The sequence below is a fragment of the Battus philenor genome, unplaced genomic scaffold (genome assembly GCF_028537555.1).
Source record: "Battus philenor isolate CCGP_79_NKW_IND1 unplaced genomic scaffold, ilBatPhil1.0.hap1 SCAF_4, whole genome shotgun sequence".
NCBI classification, from domain to species: domain Eukaryota; kingdom Metazoa; phylum Arthropoda; class Insecta; order Lepidoptera; family Papilionidae; genus Battus; species Battus philenor.
The window spans coordinates 4,451,799-4,473,088 of NW_027181704.1; the positions used below are offsets into that span (position 1 = coordinate 4,451,799).

The following is a 21,290-nucleotide window of genomic DNA, read 5'->3' on the forward strand; positions in this document are numbered from 1 at the left end:
TGTTAATTTAATTATAAATACACAGAACGGAATTCATAGCAAATGGCTAATATTTAAAATGAAACAAATTGGAATTTACATATTCAAATGTACTATTCTTTACTTTAAGTTTATTATTCAGCCTGATATACACACATTGTACAGCTCTAGTTAATAATAAAAACGCAATTGAATCGATAGACTTAATTGACAATCCTAAATAATCGGAAGTTGTTAGCTATTCTATCAGGCATTTCACATAAATAAAAAAAAAACGAATTTATTCGCTGAACAAAGTTAATACGAGAAAATCGACCACATATATAATAAATGCATCTTTACAACTATTGACTTCCTTATTTCAGTTAAAAAAGAGCTATATTAAGTCTAGCGAATATAGTACTGGAAAATTATGTTACATATTTTCCTTAACATTGATTTTACAAATATCTATCGCTTGCCAACATTTATAATTTAACAGGCGCTTCTCCAATCAAAAAATCTGGGGCTATGACTAATCTTCTCCGTTTTGAGCTAGTGTTTCTTCATTATTCTTCTTTAACAACAGTTCCATTCTCGACGGTAACTCTTCAAGAATATCTTCTGTCTCTGCAACAGTTTCCTTTGGTTTTATGTGAGATTTTTTTTCCTCAATGTGATCAGCATACGTGGTATGTCCTGCAAGCTTCGCAATCTCCGCAGCCAGGCATAGATTATCCGGATTACTCGATTTTCCTAATAAACTGGCTGCTTCAGATATTTTTCCAAGAACCATTAAACTGAAAATGAGAATCAGTAAGAACCAGTAAACTGAAAAACAATATTAATTATATAAATATGTTATTTATTTATCAGGAAATTTAAAGCCACAGACGTAAATCTTTAGCAGTCCATGAATTCACCGTGCGGGTGCCGTGACCATCATAAAACTGGCCACGTAGGAAATTTAAGAAAAGTTCCTTGCAATGTGTGACTAGACTTCTCCCCCTACCTTACCAAATTTTAAATGATCACAACACTGCATTAAAAGCGTATTCCAGTAATACAACCCTTTAGCAGGTTATAGAGACTTCGCTGTTATACCTCTCACTCCTACCTCCATTGCACACAATAAGTATGTATTATTTATTTCCAGTTCTATCGTTAAATAGGTATTTGTTCATCTTAGTTGTGTAAGCATTAAGTATATTTGTTTCCCGGAGAACAGTAAATACTAATTCTAATCTATCACCAGCTGTTCTGTTAAGTGAATCTTGTTGAGTAAAATTCGAAAATGGGCTGTTAATTTTTTTAACTTTTACAGCAAAAAAAAAGGTTCTAATGGAAATAAAAATATGAGAAAATACAATGAATATAACATTACTTTATCCAAAGAAACCATAGAGTAAATTAAACCAGGGCTAAAATGTGGAATAAACCAAAAAAAGACGATAGAACTACATATGATGTTGATTAATGAAAAATATGATTTAATGTTTATTTATCATTACAACATTGTATATAAATTGGTCATTGTGAACTATGTTTATTTAATTTATTTTTTATAAAATTGCGACACGCCAACATTAACAGTTATTGTATAAGAAGTGTGACGAGGTCTTTGTAAATTAAAGAATAAATAATAGACCGCTTACCAGATGGCAGCCATTGCCAGACTTCCCGTGGAGTGACAGTGATTTGCCCATTTCTGAAGAACATCTTGAGCTATGCTATCCATGTGTCTGTTGAAATAAGTTTTTTTTTTAAATAGACAATTCATATGTCTAACGACAGGCTCCACCTGTTGACGACTTACGTTATTCTGTTTGCGCCATATAGCTGGCGCCGAATAGTGAAACTTATAACATACAAATAACGGGATTGCTATTGTATTAACATTGGCTAAAAAAAGGATTTAATTTCTTTATGTACCGACATAAAATTGTTATTTAAGTAAAGACATCGGAGTGAACACACGGCACGTCTTTTTTTCTCTTTGTCTTTAGTTTCCAAACTCATCACTCACTCAGTTTTAAAACCTTTATTTCAATATTATATAATGTTTAATATTGATTATAGAAAGGCCTTAGTAGTAGGATGGGTGACATATACTTTGAGGTGACTAATCTCAATAATTACATAAAATAAAACAAAACCAAAGCTGGAAACCACGATTGCTTATAAAAAGCTAATGCAGTAGTAAATCACTGTAAGGAGACATAAAATTTTGAGTATAATTAATTTAACATTCAATATGTTGATAGTATCTTGACATATTTAGATAATTCTTTAATATTCTATGTTAATTAGTTATTAACGTTTAGATATAAGCTAACACAATTATAGCCCGAGCCGCTAAGTGTACAATGGATAAACTTATTTAATTTAAAACTTCAATTAAAACTAATGAAATAAAAGTATAATAAATATATTACATTGTCATTATTCATACTTTATCATCATGATTTCTACCGGATGACGTCCACTGATGAACATAAATTTACCACGTCGATTTTCAATAAGATCAGTATGAAGCGGCCTTCATCAAGCATAGCCTGACGACCTTAACAAAGTCACCTACCTGTCCACCTTATGGATGGACCTCTTATGCTTCATTCGATGATCCATAGTCACCACTGCAGAAACTTAATTCCCCGCAGACTTCTTAGGCTATATCAGTTGCTTTCAAACATCTACAGATCTCCTCATTTCTGATTGGATCTAGTTTACGTAGATTACAAATTTTGTAAATGTTTCATCACCTGGTCCTACACAAAACGAAAGCCTCCTTGAACAACCCGTCCTCGACCAGAGCAGCGACGGCTCCCTTCACGTCGTGAACGCTCAGCAACAAGCCGACCTTACGTAATACAGTGCCGCCGTAATATCTGAACTCTGAAACAAAACAGAATTAAAATCAACAATTATTCTTAGCCGCGAATACTCATTAAAAATATTAAATCTATGAAAATAAAACTTAATCGCATAATATGTAAAAAAACATTTAACAATTATATTTTTTTCGTTTTGGATAAGCCGTGATGATGATAATTCTTATAAAGAAAATAAACAGGAAATTGTAAGAAAAATAGTAAACTACAATTATTTTTCGACTCCGGTTCTCATCTGTTGACCATTTGACGTCAATCAAAATACTTAAAGACATACCAGTTACAAACAACATATAAATAAAGATATAATAATTTTATTATAAAAAAATTCACAGAGTTTACGCATATATAATATGCTTCCAGAACATTCATCCCTTTTTTTAATTTTTAACCTAAAATTAGCAGTAAAATATTGAATCTTATTACAGCATTCAAGTCTAGCCTGGTATATTGACATATACGGTTAATGTTATAATGTACAATTCATTGTTAAATTTTATTTAAAATGAGCAGTTCTTGAATTACTGGCCGGCTCTTTTCAGCAGATTCGAGCCGTTGATAATTTACTACTTATAATGTTAAAATAATTGACGGTTTAGTGCGTCTAAATGTCTACCTGAATAAATATATTTTGAAAGACCAGTAATTTATATTTAACAGTAAAAAGTCTATCAGAGTAGCTAGTATTTGAATATATTCATGTACTTAAGATCACTCATAATAAAGATCTATTTTTTTAATAATAGACAATATTGTTTCATCATCATCACCATTTGAGTCATAGACGTCCACTGTTCGAGATAGTCCTCCCCACAGATATTCAATAGAACTGGTTGGAAGCGACCAACATCCAGCATCTTTCGATGACTTTAATAAAGTTGTCTAGCCTTAGTAAGGTGGACACCTTGTGGGTGAATGTTCTACACTAAAAATTATAAGCACAACCAAGTAGATTCACAATTAAATATGATGAATAAGATTTCATAATACATACGGTAAAGTTTGTCTTCTTCACCTCTCGCAGTCAACCTATCTATTTGTTTTAAATATAGCTGTGTAACATCTTTCCAATATCTGAAAATTAATAAATATGTATGATAATGAGTACCCACAGTCTCTTTTTCAGCATTAAGAGCAAAAGTTAATAGTAAAGTGAGAAACACCAAGTCTAATAACTATAATGGTTATGCTAGTGGAACAAACTTCGCCTAGAGTACTACCTACTTGAGTATAATATTCGCTACAGCTTACTTTAAATTACATATTCATTTGTCTTAATTATTTTGTTTGCTAAGTATTTACAGAATTTTATAAATCTTTGTGCTCTCTCTTTACCGTTAATCAATTTGCGTGTTATTTATCTTTATATTTAATTCTGTTGCTAGATCATTTGTTATTCTGTACGTTTGTTATTACGTGTATTGTACTTTGGCATATCTCCGGTTTACAGGCACACGTCGGGCTGTTCTTATATTATATTTATATATTTTATATATATATATATATATATATATTTATATATATACATATATTTATATATATACATACATATATATATATATATATATATATATATAAATATAATATACTCAGAAAACCCGCGGTGTCTCTTGTGCCCTCAAGTGCACACTAACTACAGTTTTTCCGACCCTCCATCTTTTGAGTAGATGTCCTTAGCTAGACATATTTATAAAGAACATAGAAGTTAGTAATTTATAAATAACTCACTTGAAAGATACACAAGGCGATACGCTCACAAGGTAAGGACACAGCAAATCTTTTTGACTTGCAAACTGTATCATTGAATCCATGTGGCCCCGCAGAATGGACAACATTATCCATGCCTCTGTATTGTTGACAACAAGGTGTTGTTCCACTGAAAAAATAATTACAAATCTGTTGCATTAAATGTTTTTAATTTTATACACTGCATTCAAAAAGTAAGGTAAAATTGTCATATAATACTCTCGGGCAGGAATGCGGGTTCAAACCATTTTTAAGGATTTTTTGTATCTCAAACGCGAGTCTCGATTAATGTTCCAAAAACTCGACTCATTCCTCAACCGCTGTATTCTCCTGATTTGTCTCTGTGCGTCTTCTGGCTATTGAGGGAAACCAAAAGGCCAACGCGGGAACGCCGTTTTTACACGAATGAGGAGATAACCGGAAAAACTCTTCAGACTGTCTTAATGAGCGGAAAATTGACTTGGAATAATAAATAACTTACATTTAAGAAAAAGACTGTGATCAAAAATTCACTTTACGTTTTGATCATAGTATTATATGTCTACAAGAAATCAGAGCATTGGCTAAATACCATTGATGGATTGCTATGGGAATGGGGTGGATTAGCACAGAGGAATGTATATATAACAGGTTGTCAAATATCTCCCTTCCGCTTTTTTGCTCTTTATTCAATGCTTTATAAAAAGTGTTACAGTGATCGGATTTAGTTCCAATATGCGCCGTTTTGCTCGATAATCTGTTTCCATCTAGACGGCAACTTCATAATACCTCCCTCGTAGAAGCCCCCCTCCTTATTTGCGAAGAACTCGGACAGCCACTTTTCACAAACCTCTTTTGAGTTCAACTTTACACCACCAAGGGCGTTCGCCATGAACAGGAACAGGTGGTAATCACTTGGCGCTATGTCCGGGCTATATGGTGGATGTGATAAAACCTCCCATCCGAGCTCCCGTAGCTTCTGACGAGTCATCAACGAAGTGTGTGGTCCGGCGTTGTCCTGGTGGAACACTACACCCTTCCTGTTGGCCAATTCTGGACGCTTCTGGTCAATCGCCTGCTTCAAGGGGTCCAGTTGTTCGCAGTAGATGGTAGAATTAAGCGTCTGGCCATATGGGAGCAGCTTATAGTGGATGATTCCCTTCCAATCCCACCAAACACACAGCAAAACCTTCCTGGCCGTCAATCCCGGCTTGGCCACTGTTTGTGACGATTCACCGGCCTTCGACCACGACCGTTTTCGCTTGATATTGTCGTATGTGATCCATTTTTCGTCGCCAGTCACCATCCGCTTCAAGAATGGGTCGAGTTCGTTCCGTTTCAGCAGCATATCGCAGGCGTTGATTCGGTCCAGAAGGTTTTTTTGCGTCAAATCATGCGGCACCCAAACATCAAGCTTTTTTTTGTATCCAGCCTTCTGCAGATGGTTTAAAATGGTTTGGTGACTAACTCTCATCTCCTGGGCGATGTCACGAAATGCCACATGCCGGTCTAACTCGATGTAGTCCATGATTTGATCGGTATTTGTCGTCACAGGTCTTCCGCCGGTTGGCTTATCCATGGTGTCGTTTACGCCGGCTCTGAATCGTCGAAAACATTCCTCCGCGGTTCGAAGTGATAGAGTACCATCCCCCAAAACACCATCAATCTCACGGAACGTTTCTCTAGCGGATTTGCCTTTAACGAAGGAAAATTTTAAAATAGCGCGAATTTCGGCGTTAGTGAACTCCATGTTTACACGTCTATAACTGTTGAACGCAAAATCCTAATCATGCATAGCGTCGTTTTGTAGGTTATGTCAAGACCTTTCAAATTATGTATAGTATTGCCAGATACGAGCTCTGTAGCGCTTTGTACATAGCCGCGAAATTCAAAAGACAAAAAGGCGGAAGGGAGATATTTGACAACCTTTTATACATATGTTACACAAATTTATCATTTTTATCCCCCGTTCTGTTCTCAACTTAATTTACAGATAAACAATTTTATCAAAGTAATTTATATTCACAATTTCTCTTATTATTACATATAAATACACTTATTATTCCTTTTGCTTACGACAATTTTCTGTACTGTAAAACTTTTTTTCTATTGTGTTTTATCCTGCTTATTTATATTTAGATTATGCTTAATCCTTGATATACAATGTAAATGTTACATCATATATCTTTATTTAGAAAAATGTACAGTTACCTGGAAATATTTATAATAATAGACATAGTTTAAAAACAAAATGATCCTTGAAAAAGAGTCCTAAATTGTAGTTTTATTGGAAATCTATAAGGGGAGACTGAAATGATGATGATGATGATGATGATGATGATTGATAATTTAAAGTAATTAAAAGCAGTGGTTGTAAGTAAAAATTTCTTTAACCGAGGATCGGAGGTAAAGATTGGACATCAACAATAAGTTTTTTTTTATTTGTCAAAAACATTTAACTTTTGTTATTATTATAAGAAAACTATTTTTTATGACCTTATAATTCCCAAGAAATTCTAAAGTGGTGGGATAATGGTGAGAAAGGTTTAGAAAAATTTTATTTTAAGAACAGCCCCTGAATATTACTCACGTTCCATATCCAATAGCTCATTGACCTCGTTGGTGCTTCCAAACAATTTTAAGAAATCAATACCGAATTCTCTGTACCCTGCTGTTTCATCTTTTTCTTCTTCTATCTCATCCTTATCTTCAACCAATGATCCTTTATTTTTTAAAGAATCATCTTTTGCATCTAATAATTTATCTTTACTGTATGAATCTTTATTTACATTCTGTGATGCCAGGGTTGCTGGATCTAGATATTCGGCATAATATTTTTCATTTTCTTGTTCTATTGCTAAACTTAATTCAACTTCTCCAATCACACCTTCAGAATTTTTTCCTACGAAATTGTTTAACACTGTCTTGGCGGCGCGCAGTGGAGAATTGACAATCTGCCTGTAGCTAATGGGAAGAAGATACTTCTTAGAGGTTTTAACTTTATCTAAAATAGCTCGGTGGGCCTGCCCCTCGGATTCGACTTTCTCTTCTTCTGCTTTCTTACCCTCTTTTTTTTCTTTATTCTTTTTCTTGTCCTTTTTATTGATTGCAGTTTGTGCCTCTTCTGGAATCAAAATATTGTCTATCAATATCATATACTCTAATTTTCAATAATCATGATGAAAGACAGATGTTTATCTACATTATTTTTTGGACTTCGATCATAATGTTCGGCGGACGCTCTATGGAAGACTAGTAGTCTTCCATAGAGCGTCAGTATATTCATGATATAAAGTTGTATCACCTTCGTAAGCCTCAGCGGGGTAGTCATCCATGCACCAAAGTCGCAAGGTACAGTCAGCGCCGCCGGAAAACACGTGCGAGTACATCTGTGGTCGTGCACACCACGCCGCGCTCAGAGGGAACTGTATGTGCCCACCGAATATCGAGACACATGTCCCTTGAGTTACATCCCACACCTGGAGAAATTCAATACAAATGATTCGACATAGGTGTGAAAGCGGTGAAAATTTAGCTCATTCGTTAGTAAAAATCTTTGACACTTGTTTCCAATCACAGTACGTAAAATGATAATTGTGAAATTTATTTAATTATTCTATTACTTTAGCCTACAACTTCTGGAAATTCTCGACATAATAACTTAATTCATATTAATTTAAAATGGATTGCATGCGGTTTTATTATCTAACTAATTTCCTCTATGAGTAAAATAAAAATATATTAAAAAATTACACCGTTATTCTTAAAATACACTCATTCTTCCCAATTTATTTTTTCATTCTGCAGAGATTCATCATTAATTTTAACATGTAGAATGCTTTTAGAAATTTTAAAGACACTTTTTCTTACAATGTACTATTATCATTTCTGAAACCATTTATTTTTAATTTATGGATACAATACCCCTTTATAGGTCTAACACCTATAATTAAACACCCTGTATAACATTATTTGTTACGGTAAATACAAACCATATCATACGAATTGTTACTTTTTTTCTAATTATTCTCTAAGGTGTACAAAAATGTGTGAATAAACAAAAAAATAAAAATATGAATACAAACTCGTATACTTGAATCTTGAGAAGTAGACAAAAGAAGATCATCGCGATGCGGGTTCCAAACAACTTGCAATATTAAATTCGTATGGCCACTCAATATCTTCCATACCTGAAGCTGTTTCGTGCCATCTTAAAAAAAAAATTAAAATCACTTTTTGACTTAAAGTCAACCATGAAATATAACCTAAAATTAACCTTAATACAAAAATTACTGATTTTATTACCTATAATCAGAGACAAGTTCTTTTTATTAAAAAAAAATCGAAGAAATTGCTTTGTGTAATTAATAGGCGCACTAGGTGGTCGCACAATACAATTAACGTTGCGGCAAGTCCGGGAAGAGACCTATGCCTTGCAGTGGCGTCTACCGGCTGACATTATAGTAATGATTAAAAAAGCTAAAATTGTTAAAAAACATCTGTAACATAAATACAATCTTAGAGTCACATTACACATGTTGAACAAACAGTGCTCGTTACTCATTGCTAGTTCAAATTAAAATTATTTAATTCTTCAAATATTACAAGAGTTATATACAATAAAATTATATTTACTTTGTCATGTAGTCAATTTATCATCATTTCAGCTGTAAAGCTACCATTGCTAGACATATCTATGGCCTATCACTGAAATTTCCTGTACATACATATATGTTTGTATGTATAGATGTTTTTGTGATGATATATGAGTGTAAATGTATGTATGATGGTCATATTAACAAATACAAGATTTTATTTCGTTTCAAACATATATTATACACTGTGTTAAAATTTAAAATCGCGTGGGTCAAGAAAATTTTAAGAAATTTCATTTTATTAGCTCTGTAGATTTGTGAATAACTATAATCGTTACATAATTTTGGTATTATTGGTGTTTATTATAATACTTTTTATACAAATTTTTGATTTCGGATTTTTTTACTAAATTATAGGCAACAATATTTAACACATCTATGACCACGGCCACGTTTTTTTATCCGTCTATTATCGCATGACAATTCCATATGTTATCAATCAATAGGGCCGGTTGAAGTGGCATCCAGTGTCTTCCGACAGCCTTAAAACACTTTACCGACCGGTAGCGGTTCGAACATACTATGCCCTTTTCACTGCCCACTCAGCCGCAGATCGTCCGAAAAACTGGATTAGTTTGACGAGCGGGAATTTAGGCGCTTTTCTTAAGCTCTGGTTAAATTTTACACTTAGTGTTATTGAAAAGTAACCAAATTTAATATTATTTTTCACTTTAATCATATTAGTCTTAAACATTTATATATCTTAAATATTTATTTTGTCCATTACAATCGTTTTCGGTTTATTATTTACATAAAACATACCATAATCAATATGACACTATATTTGTCGTTTAATATTCGTCATCAATACTACTTGCTATACGGCAGTCAAGACAATCTGACAGGTCGTCGAGATAAAACTTACCGACACTTTCCTTTTCATTTTTAAAAGTCAAAGCTTAGCGAAAAGCACCGATTATCTGAATATAGAATGCGAAATGCTTGCTGCTTGCTACTTGTCAGTCTAGCCTAACCAAATCTAACAGAAAGATCAAAAATAATAATAATAATAATCGACGAGCAGTTGGTAAAGTGTTAACAAGATTGTCTGTCCACTGTTTGGTCAGACACAGATAATTATCACACATAGGTATTTAATTAATACATTATATTATTTGACAGACTGTAGGTTTGTATGATGTTGCAGAGAATGTACTACATGTGTTGATGTAATGTATGCCAGTAACATTTGAATGATTTAATGGATTTAATGAATGAATGGATAATATTTGATGGACAAGGATATTAAATTTTATTCAGAATTTCTATAATCTATGTTAATTAACTATGTTATACCTCCTTTATCGGCATATTCAAGAAGTGTTATGGTATTCTGTTTGTCCAGTGAAGTCACGGCAATGAGGTTCTTGTATGGAGAATCTTCATTAGACTCTGAAGTTTGTAGCGGGTGCCATTCAACATTGTATATAAGTCTCCTGTTGAAAAATATCATAAAGTCTGAGCTCATAATCCTTAAACAATTCTGTATTACACGCGCTTTTTATGTATATTAATTTAGTGAAGTCAATATCATTACTGAACAACACCTAACATAATTTTCCAAAAATTATGGTATTGTAAATTCAGTGTTGTTTTATAAATTAAAAAGAAAAATTACTTTTTAATACTAGCAATACAACAAAAAACTAAATTGTCTGATAAATTTTCAGGTGTACTTTGTGATGTTGTTTGTGAGATGGTAATTAAAGCTTTCAAGAGATGAATGTATAACTCATTAGAATAATAGCCTGTGGTGTATTAATCTTTTTATTGGTAATATAAACAATACAAAGTCTGTAAGGAAACATAGGAAACAATAATTAATTTTAATATGTAGTAATCCGAATTTTGAAAACGCTTTTTCTAGCTATATCATACTTATATTATTTATTATATCTGAAACCATTAACTTTTGGATAGGATGTACCATACATTATTATACAGCAAATGAGCTAGTTTCATCCCTTTCAAGCTTTTACTACCTAATTGCAATCATCCTCTTTACTTTTTGAAAAATCCAGTTGTTATGACAATTCTTTTTATAGATTAAAAAATGGCTAAAAATAAGTTTTATGTATATTAAATCACCTACGTCAGTGTGTGCAAAACCGCGTCCGTTAATACTTTTATTTCTAATACAGTTAATGGGCTATAAAATTAAGATTGAGAAATGAAATAAATTAATATACAAAAATGGAAATAACTATGAAATCATTAAAAAATTTTAAGTCTATATTTACGAAGACCTGGTTAATATTTTTGACGGTAATAAACCGAGAAAGCGATGGTCAATTGCACAAGCTTTTTTTTAATGACTTGTTAATATAGTCAATTTACGATTAATTCCCATGTCATAATATTTTTTAACTTATTGTTTTTTTTGCAATGAAATATTATCACATAAGTAATTCTTTTTTGAAAAAGCGATTATAAGAGAAAAATTATTATAATTTTGTACACCTTGGTGAACAAAGAAAAACTCACGTGTATATAATATAGTTGGCTGCTAAAACAGTATAGGGAGCTGTGCTCTCTATAACCGCTACTGCTCCTGACACCGTGCCCACTGACAAAAGCTGGCCCTGTCGTTCCATGCAACACACTTCCCATTTTTGACCCTCTAAGCTTACGTTTATTTGCTCTGGATCTGGAACAAAAAAATACATGACTCTATCAACTTCTAGATTAAATTCTTACGCTTAAGTTATTAGTAACTTATTATTTAATTAATTTGAAGTTTTTATTGTACAGGTTATTAAGGGATATAGCTGCTGCTGACAGTCCACTGTGCAGGGCATTCCTAAAAGGAGGTAGCATCCTACAGGGCTACTCATCTAGGTTTACCGCAGGGCTTACTCAAGATCGCTGGTAATATCAAGGATCTGCTGAGTTTTCTCGACGAGGACTGGCGAGACCAACAAACGAAAGCCAACCTCGACGCGTAATGAGCTCAATGTCAGTTGGTCACAAAAAGCAGCCCGTTCAGACAAGGCAAAGTATAGATTTATATTATTATATGTTGTTTTAAATATTTTATTTTAAAATAACTATAAAAGACTTGAACAACGTGCAATACATTCATTTAAATATACATCAAAACTCATTAAAGGTTGTCTGAAAAAGATTGCCTCGAGCGATAAGACCGACTCTTGTACCATATAAATTGTTTCTGTTTTTTCTTCTGTTGTCTATGGTGCACAAAAAACACAAAAAAGTGTTAATAAATAAATGAATAACAGCAAAACTCAATTTTGTCCCGGTTTCAACATTACAACATAAAGAAAAGTATTTTTAAAAACATTGCAATGTCAGATTTTGTAAAAATATTTAAATAATCATATAAATTAATAAGTTCTTGATAAAATTTGAAAAGAGATGCATGGTTTAAAAAAAAACTTATATGAAATAACTAAAACCTTTGTTAATGTTAATTTCTTTACATTTTATGTAATTTTCATACCTTGATCAATCTTCGAAGTGCGATAAAGTACTAATTGTCCACCAGCAGAAGCAAACAGCTGATCACCTTCGCCCCAGCATAAGGAGTAAACGCCGCTACTCAAAGAAGGCACCAACGTACGCGCGCTCCTTTCAGTTTTACCATTTGTGTCTATTAATCCAACCTTAAAAAATATAAAGTTTTAAAAGTAACTAATAAACATTTGTCAAGGTCTTTCATTTACATAATGTTACCAAACACCACACAGGTTAAATAAATTAAATTTTAGGTTATATACCTCATAAAATAAAAAGTCAGATTTGTGAGTTATTAAAGGTAAGTTCAGACTTTAATAATGACATTACAACTTATTGAAACTTTACATAAACTTAGTAACTATTTTATGAGCAACTGTACAAACACTCCCGTTTAATGTCTCTATATTAAGTTTGTAATGAATTTAAAAGTTCATAAAACAAAAACTCAATAAAACATATAGTATTAAGGATATTTTAAGTGACTTGTGGTCACCAAACAGTCCACAACAAAATGCTCGTTTGGACCGTTGATAGCTTTAAGTTGAAGGACGCCTTGAAGAATTCATTCAGGTTCCAGTTTCTACCAAATTGGGCACCTCGATATTTTTCTCACGACTTACACAAGTGGTCAATTCAAATAATGCCATATTCTATAAACTTGTAGGTAAAGGTAGGAAAGCTTTAACGAGTATTGAAAATTACATCACCATAAAATTGACATTGACAAACACAGTCATGATCTGGGTTTAATGGTAAGTCCGCTATACCAAAACATTGGCAAAAGAGGAAACATCTTTTATGCTGCTGGAATGACCACAGATGATCAGCAGCTTTTCCAGGCCACTGAGGAGCCTATAAGAGTTGGACATGTTTGACTAAGCACAGTTTACACACGCACAGCAGCAGCAAGAAAACATCCAAACAACTACATAAAGGAAACATGTATATTAAGATGCTTTACTGTGTGAGAAGTGAGATGATGTATTTATTTGTCCATGTTTTACAATAAAGACAAAGACTGTAATGAATGCACTTGAAATTAGGTAACATTCATGGTACTTTGCCAGGTTAGGCAGGCTGTTGAGCGCAGCCAGTTATGGAGCTGCCTTTCTGAACAATTGATAAACAAATGTTACACGGCACTAGTAACACTAATTGGCATTCTTCCTACAGTAGTAATTTGCAGCTGATGTAAGATTAAGTTTGTAGTGTTTGTAAACTTACTCTGGATTCTGCAGTTGCAAAAGCTAGTAGATTCTCTTTAGTGGGATGCCAGGCAAGTGTCAACACCTTCCCTTGGACGTTTTGCCAATAAGTTTGTACATTGATAGGTATAAGCTTAGTGTCTTCATCGTCTGCAGTGTCTGCCTCCCAGACTCTAACCGCACCATCGCCTACACTGACAGCTATCCTGAAACATTATGTTAAATTACTTTTTTTATATAAATTAACAAAATACTATTGACAAAGTTGTTCAGCAATAGATGTGTAAAAAGAAAAGTTTTTGTGTATATCAATACCAATCAACTGCTTTTATATAACTTTGTTATCTATAGTTAATGGGGTTAAACTTAAAATTATTATTATTATGAATATGCTTCTTCCTACATTCAAATAACCTAGAAATAAAATAATTTGTAGGTAGATAATGACTCTTATCATTTAGCAGGAACATTAAGAATTATGTATATAAAGAATTGTATTAATTTTATAAAGAAAATGTTTTTTAAGTATGAATTTTAAGTTCTTAACATTATTTAACGTTTTAAGTAGGTAAGATAACTTTTTTCATAACCAAGAGAGGTTTAACAAGAAACATGAAAGATATGAGTAAGTTTGAGACAAATTTAACACTAAACACTGCTAACATCATTGGAAATTAAAGTGCGTAATATTTCTAAACAAATGGCTTTAAAAGTTAAGCACTAAAATAATATTTTGTGTATTATGTAAGTTGAACACATTTCTCTTAAGTTAACTAATACTATGCGAAGAGCACTTTTGTTAATATGTTTAAAAATAGTGTTTGATATCTAGGATTCCAGGTAGAATACTTCTTACATTAAAAATAGATAAATACCACTAATGTCAAAGATATCTTCAAACCTTGTACCTAATCAGTTGCCACCTTCAATATACGAGTAAAATAAATGTGCATCAAAAAAAATAAAGAAAGAGAAAATAATTCCATGCTTACTTTCTGACATCATATGGACATGCCTTTATTTTATATACAAATCCACCACAAGTTGTATGTACAGATATCTTCTTCTTAAGTGCCACAGAATACTGAACTAAGTTACGGTCCTGCGCAGTAGTCCAAACGTTCCACCGACTCGCTTCTTCTTTGGTTGTGATCTCATCAGACTGAACTCTAGGCGCATTAGAGACAATTGAATATAGTCCACGTTTATGTATTGAATGAATAACTGTATATTCCAATTTGTTTCTGCTAAAAATGTCGAAGCATTTTGAATTTTAATATAATTAAAAAATATAATTAGGTGCAAAGTACATAATATAAAATAAACATTAATGTAATTTGTCAGTTAAATCTTTCTTTATTATAAAAATATAATAATAAACAAATTATGATTAACTAAACTAAGGGTATTTCTGAAAGAGAGTGATCACTTTAATTTCTTTATATGAATAAATTGACCCCACCAAATGTCTTAGGCACATTGTGAAACCACATAGCCATATAATTTGAATTAAAATATTGTTTTATAAAGTACAGCGGTTGAACATTGGTAGCTTAGAGATTGGTAGCATAGAGGATTGAGACATGCGATCATAGGTCGTGAAAACGATTACTGGCACACATAGTTATATAATTCACACTTAGTGCATTAATTACATAGGTCTGTCATTGCACACAAAACAACCTTCTAGAAGATAAGCAACAGCGTCTTCTGCGCTCCAAAATACTAGATTGCGATCACCAATCCACTTGCCAAATATGGCGATAGTGGTATATCCCTCTGTAGACATCTTTGGAAAAGGCTGATGCCTTGCAGTAGGCGTCTATGAGTTGAAACGACGATGACAATTATTGCGAAGCTCTATTCACTTATTTATCAAATATCTTAATAGCAAATAGATCCAATCATAAAAAAACTCTTCTAATAGAATGAATGAATAAATAAATAACTTATAATTACCAGTCAACTTTTAATGGATCAATCAGTAACAATTGACTTTTTCCATCAGCTATCAGCAAAGTATTACACCTTTGCCACAATAAAGTGGTACAGTAGCCATGCTTCATTTTTTGGTTTTTATTTACATTATTCACTATTCCACAGCTTGCTATTAGTTTTCCTGTTTTAGACCATACACGGACTCCGCTGGAATATGTCATTTAATATTAGAAGTAAATAAAAATTATTTCACTTTAATAATTATAAAAATAATTGTTACCCATGCTTTCCTAATGTCGCTAAAAGATTTTTGTGTATATGAAGACTGGCTTCACATGTCTCTTCCTTTTTTTCATTGATATTTTCTTTATTAGCTTCAGATTTTACTTTTTGATTTTCCTTTTGTTCATTTTCAAGATACGTTTTTTCTAGTGAATCCACTAAACTTGCCATACTGGGTTCTGGTTCGTTTTTTCTTTTTAAAATTTCATCCTTTAATTTCATGCATTCATTAAGATATGTATCTTCATGTTTCACTTCTTGTTTCACCTTAACTAATATTTCCTCGGGCTCAAACTTTTTTGGTCCAAAAGAATCTATTTCAGGATCTTTGTACATATCAAACAAGTCTTCCTCTTGCACAACTGTTTCATCAAAACTATCTTCTGGGAGACTTTTAGAGACTGCTGAAGAATTTAGATTTTTTTCTTCAACTTTAGCCTCCTGTCTGATTTTCTTCATTCTCTCATTAGCGCTAACTCTTTTAGTAGATTCTTTAAGGTACTTCTTTAGGAAAACCTCATACTGTGGACACCAACTTACACCAACAATTTCATCATCCTGACCCCTTACTTTATACAGTAGTTTTCCTGAACCTATAATCAATAAAAAAATATTATGTCTTACAAGAATAATATTGTTACACATACAAAAATACTTACAATCTCTATAACCAATTATCCACGAAAATAAGTAATTCAGACATTTAAATTTTTCGTTATTTTTTAGAAATAAATGAATGAATTGATGATAAATTATTAAATTACTTATAAATAAATAAATATGGAGAGTACGCCAATCAAAGACCTCGGCTGTCTGCCAATATGTGTAATTGTGTTATGTAGTAACACGAGATAATGCTCCATAGGGAGCCCTCGATCTTCGTTTTTTTATTAGAGATTTTAGACTAAAGGCACTTTGAGGCCAACCCCCAGTGTGCGAACCCGCGGATTCTGCAATGGCCACTTGGCCAGCATTGTAAGTTTAGTCAACAAAATTAATAAATAAATAATGAATACATGAATAATTAACTACCTAATAACTTTTTAAATATGTTTAAGATATGTAAATAATTCGATTTATATTTGAACTGATTTCTTAATTCAAAAGTTAATTTTTTTAATGACCTGTGCATTATTGACTGTGATTTAATTTTCTTTTGTATTTTTTGAATTGCCTTATATTTGCAGTATTTTAAATTATGTTCGCAATCAATAACAAATAAAATAAAATCTGCCAATTTGATTCTAGTCAGATGCACATTTAGGGTGATAAATATTTCAACCAGTCAAACAGTTACAGAAAACTAATAATTCCTAGTATCAAAAGCCTGATAAATATTATAAAACAACATAACATTCACTAATTTTTACTGAACTCATATGGTGTAATGCAGTCTCTACACTACAATACAGACTTCTCTCAGATAGGAAGCCCATGTTCTATAACTGGGAATATGAGCACGGTTATTGAATAAGGACCACTCAAAGATTAATGGAGAAGAGCATACTCAATAGTTTGAGAACTAAATGAGCAAATCTTTCCCCTGCTCTCAGTTTAAAACAGAGATGAGCTGGACTCCTCTGCGGAAAAGGAATACTATGCCAGCATTTAATAAAAGTGGATGGATACCATATATCAAATTGCTGGTAAGTAGTGGTTGAAACAGGCAAAAAAGCATAAAAAAAATAGTTTACGTACAATAAAATTAAAAAGAAACACAACACTACTTACCTTTAATTTTTTTTTATTAAATGTAGAAGTTTTTTAATTAATAATGGTAAGATATTATTTTATTATTATTATTAAGTCTCGTATACAAAATAATTATTCAATACTAACCGTTTAAATCTATGACAAATACCACCCCTTGTTTTGTTCCCACTGCTAACTGCAAGACAATGTGCGGGGAACAGGACATACATGTTGGTTTGAAGCTCTTCAGAAAATAATTGTAGCTCCTGACTACATTAACATTGAGATCCCATTTAACAATATGTCCAAAACTGCCTACCGTCACTGCATACAGTTCATTGCTATAACCAACTCCCACAACTTCCTGCAATTATTTTTACTTAAATAATACAAATTGAAAAGGCTCAAATATTAACTTAAATATTTCTATAACAGTATATACATATGCACATGTTTTGTTTATTGAAGGATTACCACTATACTAAAAACAATTTAAAATGCATAAAACATAAAAACATGTTATAACAAAAGAATCTAAAAAATGTTATAATACCACAGGTGAAAATAGTAAATATGTATATAAAGGCATATGCACTTTCAGTATCTTCACAAAAATGTGGGTTGTTACATATTGTCAGTGCCCAAACATACTGCTTTCAAACAGTGAATTTACATGTAATTTCTCTATCTAAAAAGAAAAATCCCTTTTTTTCTGTTATGTAAAGCAATTTTTACTATAAGTATGTTAGTTTGTACATTCAAAATATATGCAACTTAATTAAAATGATATTCCTTGGGTTTAATACAGTCCTTTAAACATAAGGATCATTCAGTTATGTAGCCATCCACCCTCTTCATGTAGTAACACAATCTTAAAATGTACACTGCTCATGTCATGATATGTTTTAGAGACTTGAAATTGTCATGACCTGGAGAACATGACATGCTATCTAAAATTGATCATAAATATTACTCCAGCAGATTATCATTGGCAAAAATAAGGGCCATGCTAAACTGAAACAAACTTTTATTTTAAACCACCCTTGGGTAGAACAAGCTTTATGACCCAATGCTACATATTGCTCAGAACTATTCTCGGTCATGTCACAATAACATCTTTTTTACAAAAACCAGATAATGTCCATCTCATATGCAGGAAAGTAATTGATAAGCTTCTATAGATCTTTGACCATTAACTTTGTCATTTTACTCTGTAATAAAAATTTTCTAATATTTCTGCGACCACCCTTTTCATACTGCTTAGGAAATCAATAAACATTGTGAATAGTTTGGTGATGTTGTATGTATTTATTTTATGTCAAATGAATATGAGAAAAATAAAGAAAATCATTTTTAACCAAAATTAGGTTTTAAATTGTAGATTAAAAAATGACCAATGTGTCTCATAAAGGCTAGAGGTGTTCTCAAGGTTTCATTGTAGCTATAATAGCCTTGTACACAAACTAATTCTAAGAAAATAGAGGGTTTAAAAAGTTATGTTTGGCTCTATACTTACTTTCTGTAATGCTATTATAGCAGTTTTGTTTTCTTTATCACTCACCCCATTTTATAACCACAAAAATATTTTACACTGATTGGTACAGAGAAAATTATAAATATTCTTAAGATATTTTAGATTATAAATAAAATATTGTTTATTTTTTAACCTTATAAATATTTAGAGCCTTGCTGAGTTTACCACAGCCAATAAGAAAACTTGAAACTTTAATTTATAAACATCACACATTATATACCAATAACTGGTAAACCAATAAGCTAAAAAACAAAAAACCCATCTAATTATACCCATTTAAACAAAAAAACCCAAAGTACCAACTACTAAATTGAAAGCTGGAGAAATGGCCACTAAAGAGAATAAGGGCTTTACAGTATTGAAGTAAAAATATTAGAGGGATGTTTTGACCCTTATCTACAAAATATTTAAATTAAATGATGAATGTAAAGACAAAAACCAGGAAATTGCATCACACCAAAAACCATTGATGAATATAATAAGGCAAATATACCAAATGATTTATCGGACCAGATGAGTTCCTACAGCTGTCCCTTGAGAAGGACTACAAAATTGTATAAAAAGTTGGCTCTGGAGTTTTTATAGAATAGTGCTATTATAAATGCACTGATCATTTTTAAAGAAGTAACCGGAAAAAATATCAGTAACATCATTTTGAAGACTTTTAGGATTTTTATACATCAAGTTTTTAAAGAAATTCCTATAAAATTCTAGACCAAATTAGTAAATAAAATAACTGAATAAAAGGATAGAAAATTTAATTAAATTGATGGAAGATTCTCAAACAACATGGATACATAGCTGATCATCAGGCTGGAGCTATAGGAGATAGTCATGCACTATAGGTGCCTTGCCCCTGGATTAACACTAGATAAGCACGCTGCAAAGCTTTTCAGTTACATAGGTAGATGTTCTATAAATTAGATGTACGTAAAGACAAAGCATTGAAGTAACGGCCAGTAGGTATTCATAGCTGAGGTTTTCTTTCGTGTGAAGAAACAAAAACTAAAACAAATTCTTTACCTCTTTACTATTATGGTGAATATCATGACTATGGGTAGATTTAAATTTACACTTGTTATTTTCGATTTCCAACGTCCATTGTTTTACTTCACCGTCCGCACTGCCACTGAGCACTAACTTCTTGCTAATCCATTCTGGAAAAATATCAACACTAACGATTCTGGAAAAAAACAATAACAAATGAAGGTACTTATGGAATTTAATAACATCAATTTAAAAGATTGATTTATACTTTTCCGCGTGAGCCCTTTGTAACATATGTGCTCGATAGCTATCTTTTTTAATAACGCCGCTAGAATCCGGTAAAGGTTCTAAAACACAAAGACTTTTATTTGGACCGCCATAAATAAGCCAGCCGTCACTGCTGACAGATATTCCAGAGGGTTGAAACCAATTAGGTGATGGAAATAATATGCTTTCTCCCATTGTTAATAACTTTTTAACAACAATTTCAAATGCCGGGAACTACAACGCTTGAATCAATAGCAATTCAAATTCACGTTAAATGACATTGACAATGTAATGTCAGGAGCAAAGTAGATGTTTAAACTCTATGGGCAATTCTTATGGTTTGATAACAATATTTGTTTTAAGATCGTCTAAGCAACAATATTAAGAACAATAAGTAATTGCGAATAATTTTAACCTGCGAAAATAATAGCCTAATGAATAATACAGAGCGCGATCAGTATATTTGTGATTTGTAACTTAATAAATTTATTTTGGAAACAGGCGTATACATTATGCTATTATTTTGTTCATCATATAAGTACGCTAATATAATATTATAATCCAAAATCTAATTACTGCACTAATATAAAAACCTTATGTCTTCATAGCCAAAGATGATAATTTTTTGTCAATCTTTCGATATCCTTAGTATATAATATGTTTCAGTATAATTATTCTT

General features: G+C 32.0%; 1 protein-coding gene across 1 annotated transcript; it reads right to left on the reverse strand.

The window, feature by feature from the left end:
- Nucleotides 1-128: 128 nt before the first annotated feature.
- LOC137928822 (gem-associated protein 5-like) lies at nucleotides 129-20,870 on the reverse strand. Its single transcript, XM_068771808.1, has 18 exons — nucleotides 20,613-20,870; nucleotides 20,381-20,540; nucleotides 17,971-18,187; nucleotides 16,130-16,724; nucleotides 15,871-16,056; nucleotides 14,904-15,158; nucleotides 13,931-14,117; nucleotides 12,690-12,852; nucleotides 11,714-11,876; nucleotides 10,526-10,665; nucleotides 8,660-8,784; nucleotides 7,879-8,053; nucleotides 7,165-7,698; nucleotides 4,578-4,725; nucleotides 3,844-3,923; nucleotides 2,721-2,853; nucleotides 1,614-1,700; nucleotides 129-758 (listed from the first exon to the last, which is right to left on the reverse strand). Exons 1-18 carry the CDS (start codon nucleotides 20,804-20,806, stop codon nucleotides 494-496), a joined length of 3,807 nt encoding a protein of 1,268 aa, XP_068627909.1. The 5' UTR covers nucleotides 20,807-20,870; the 3' UTR covers nucleotides 129-493.
- Nucleotides 20,871-21,290: the final 420 nt, after the last annotated feature.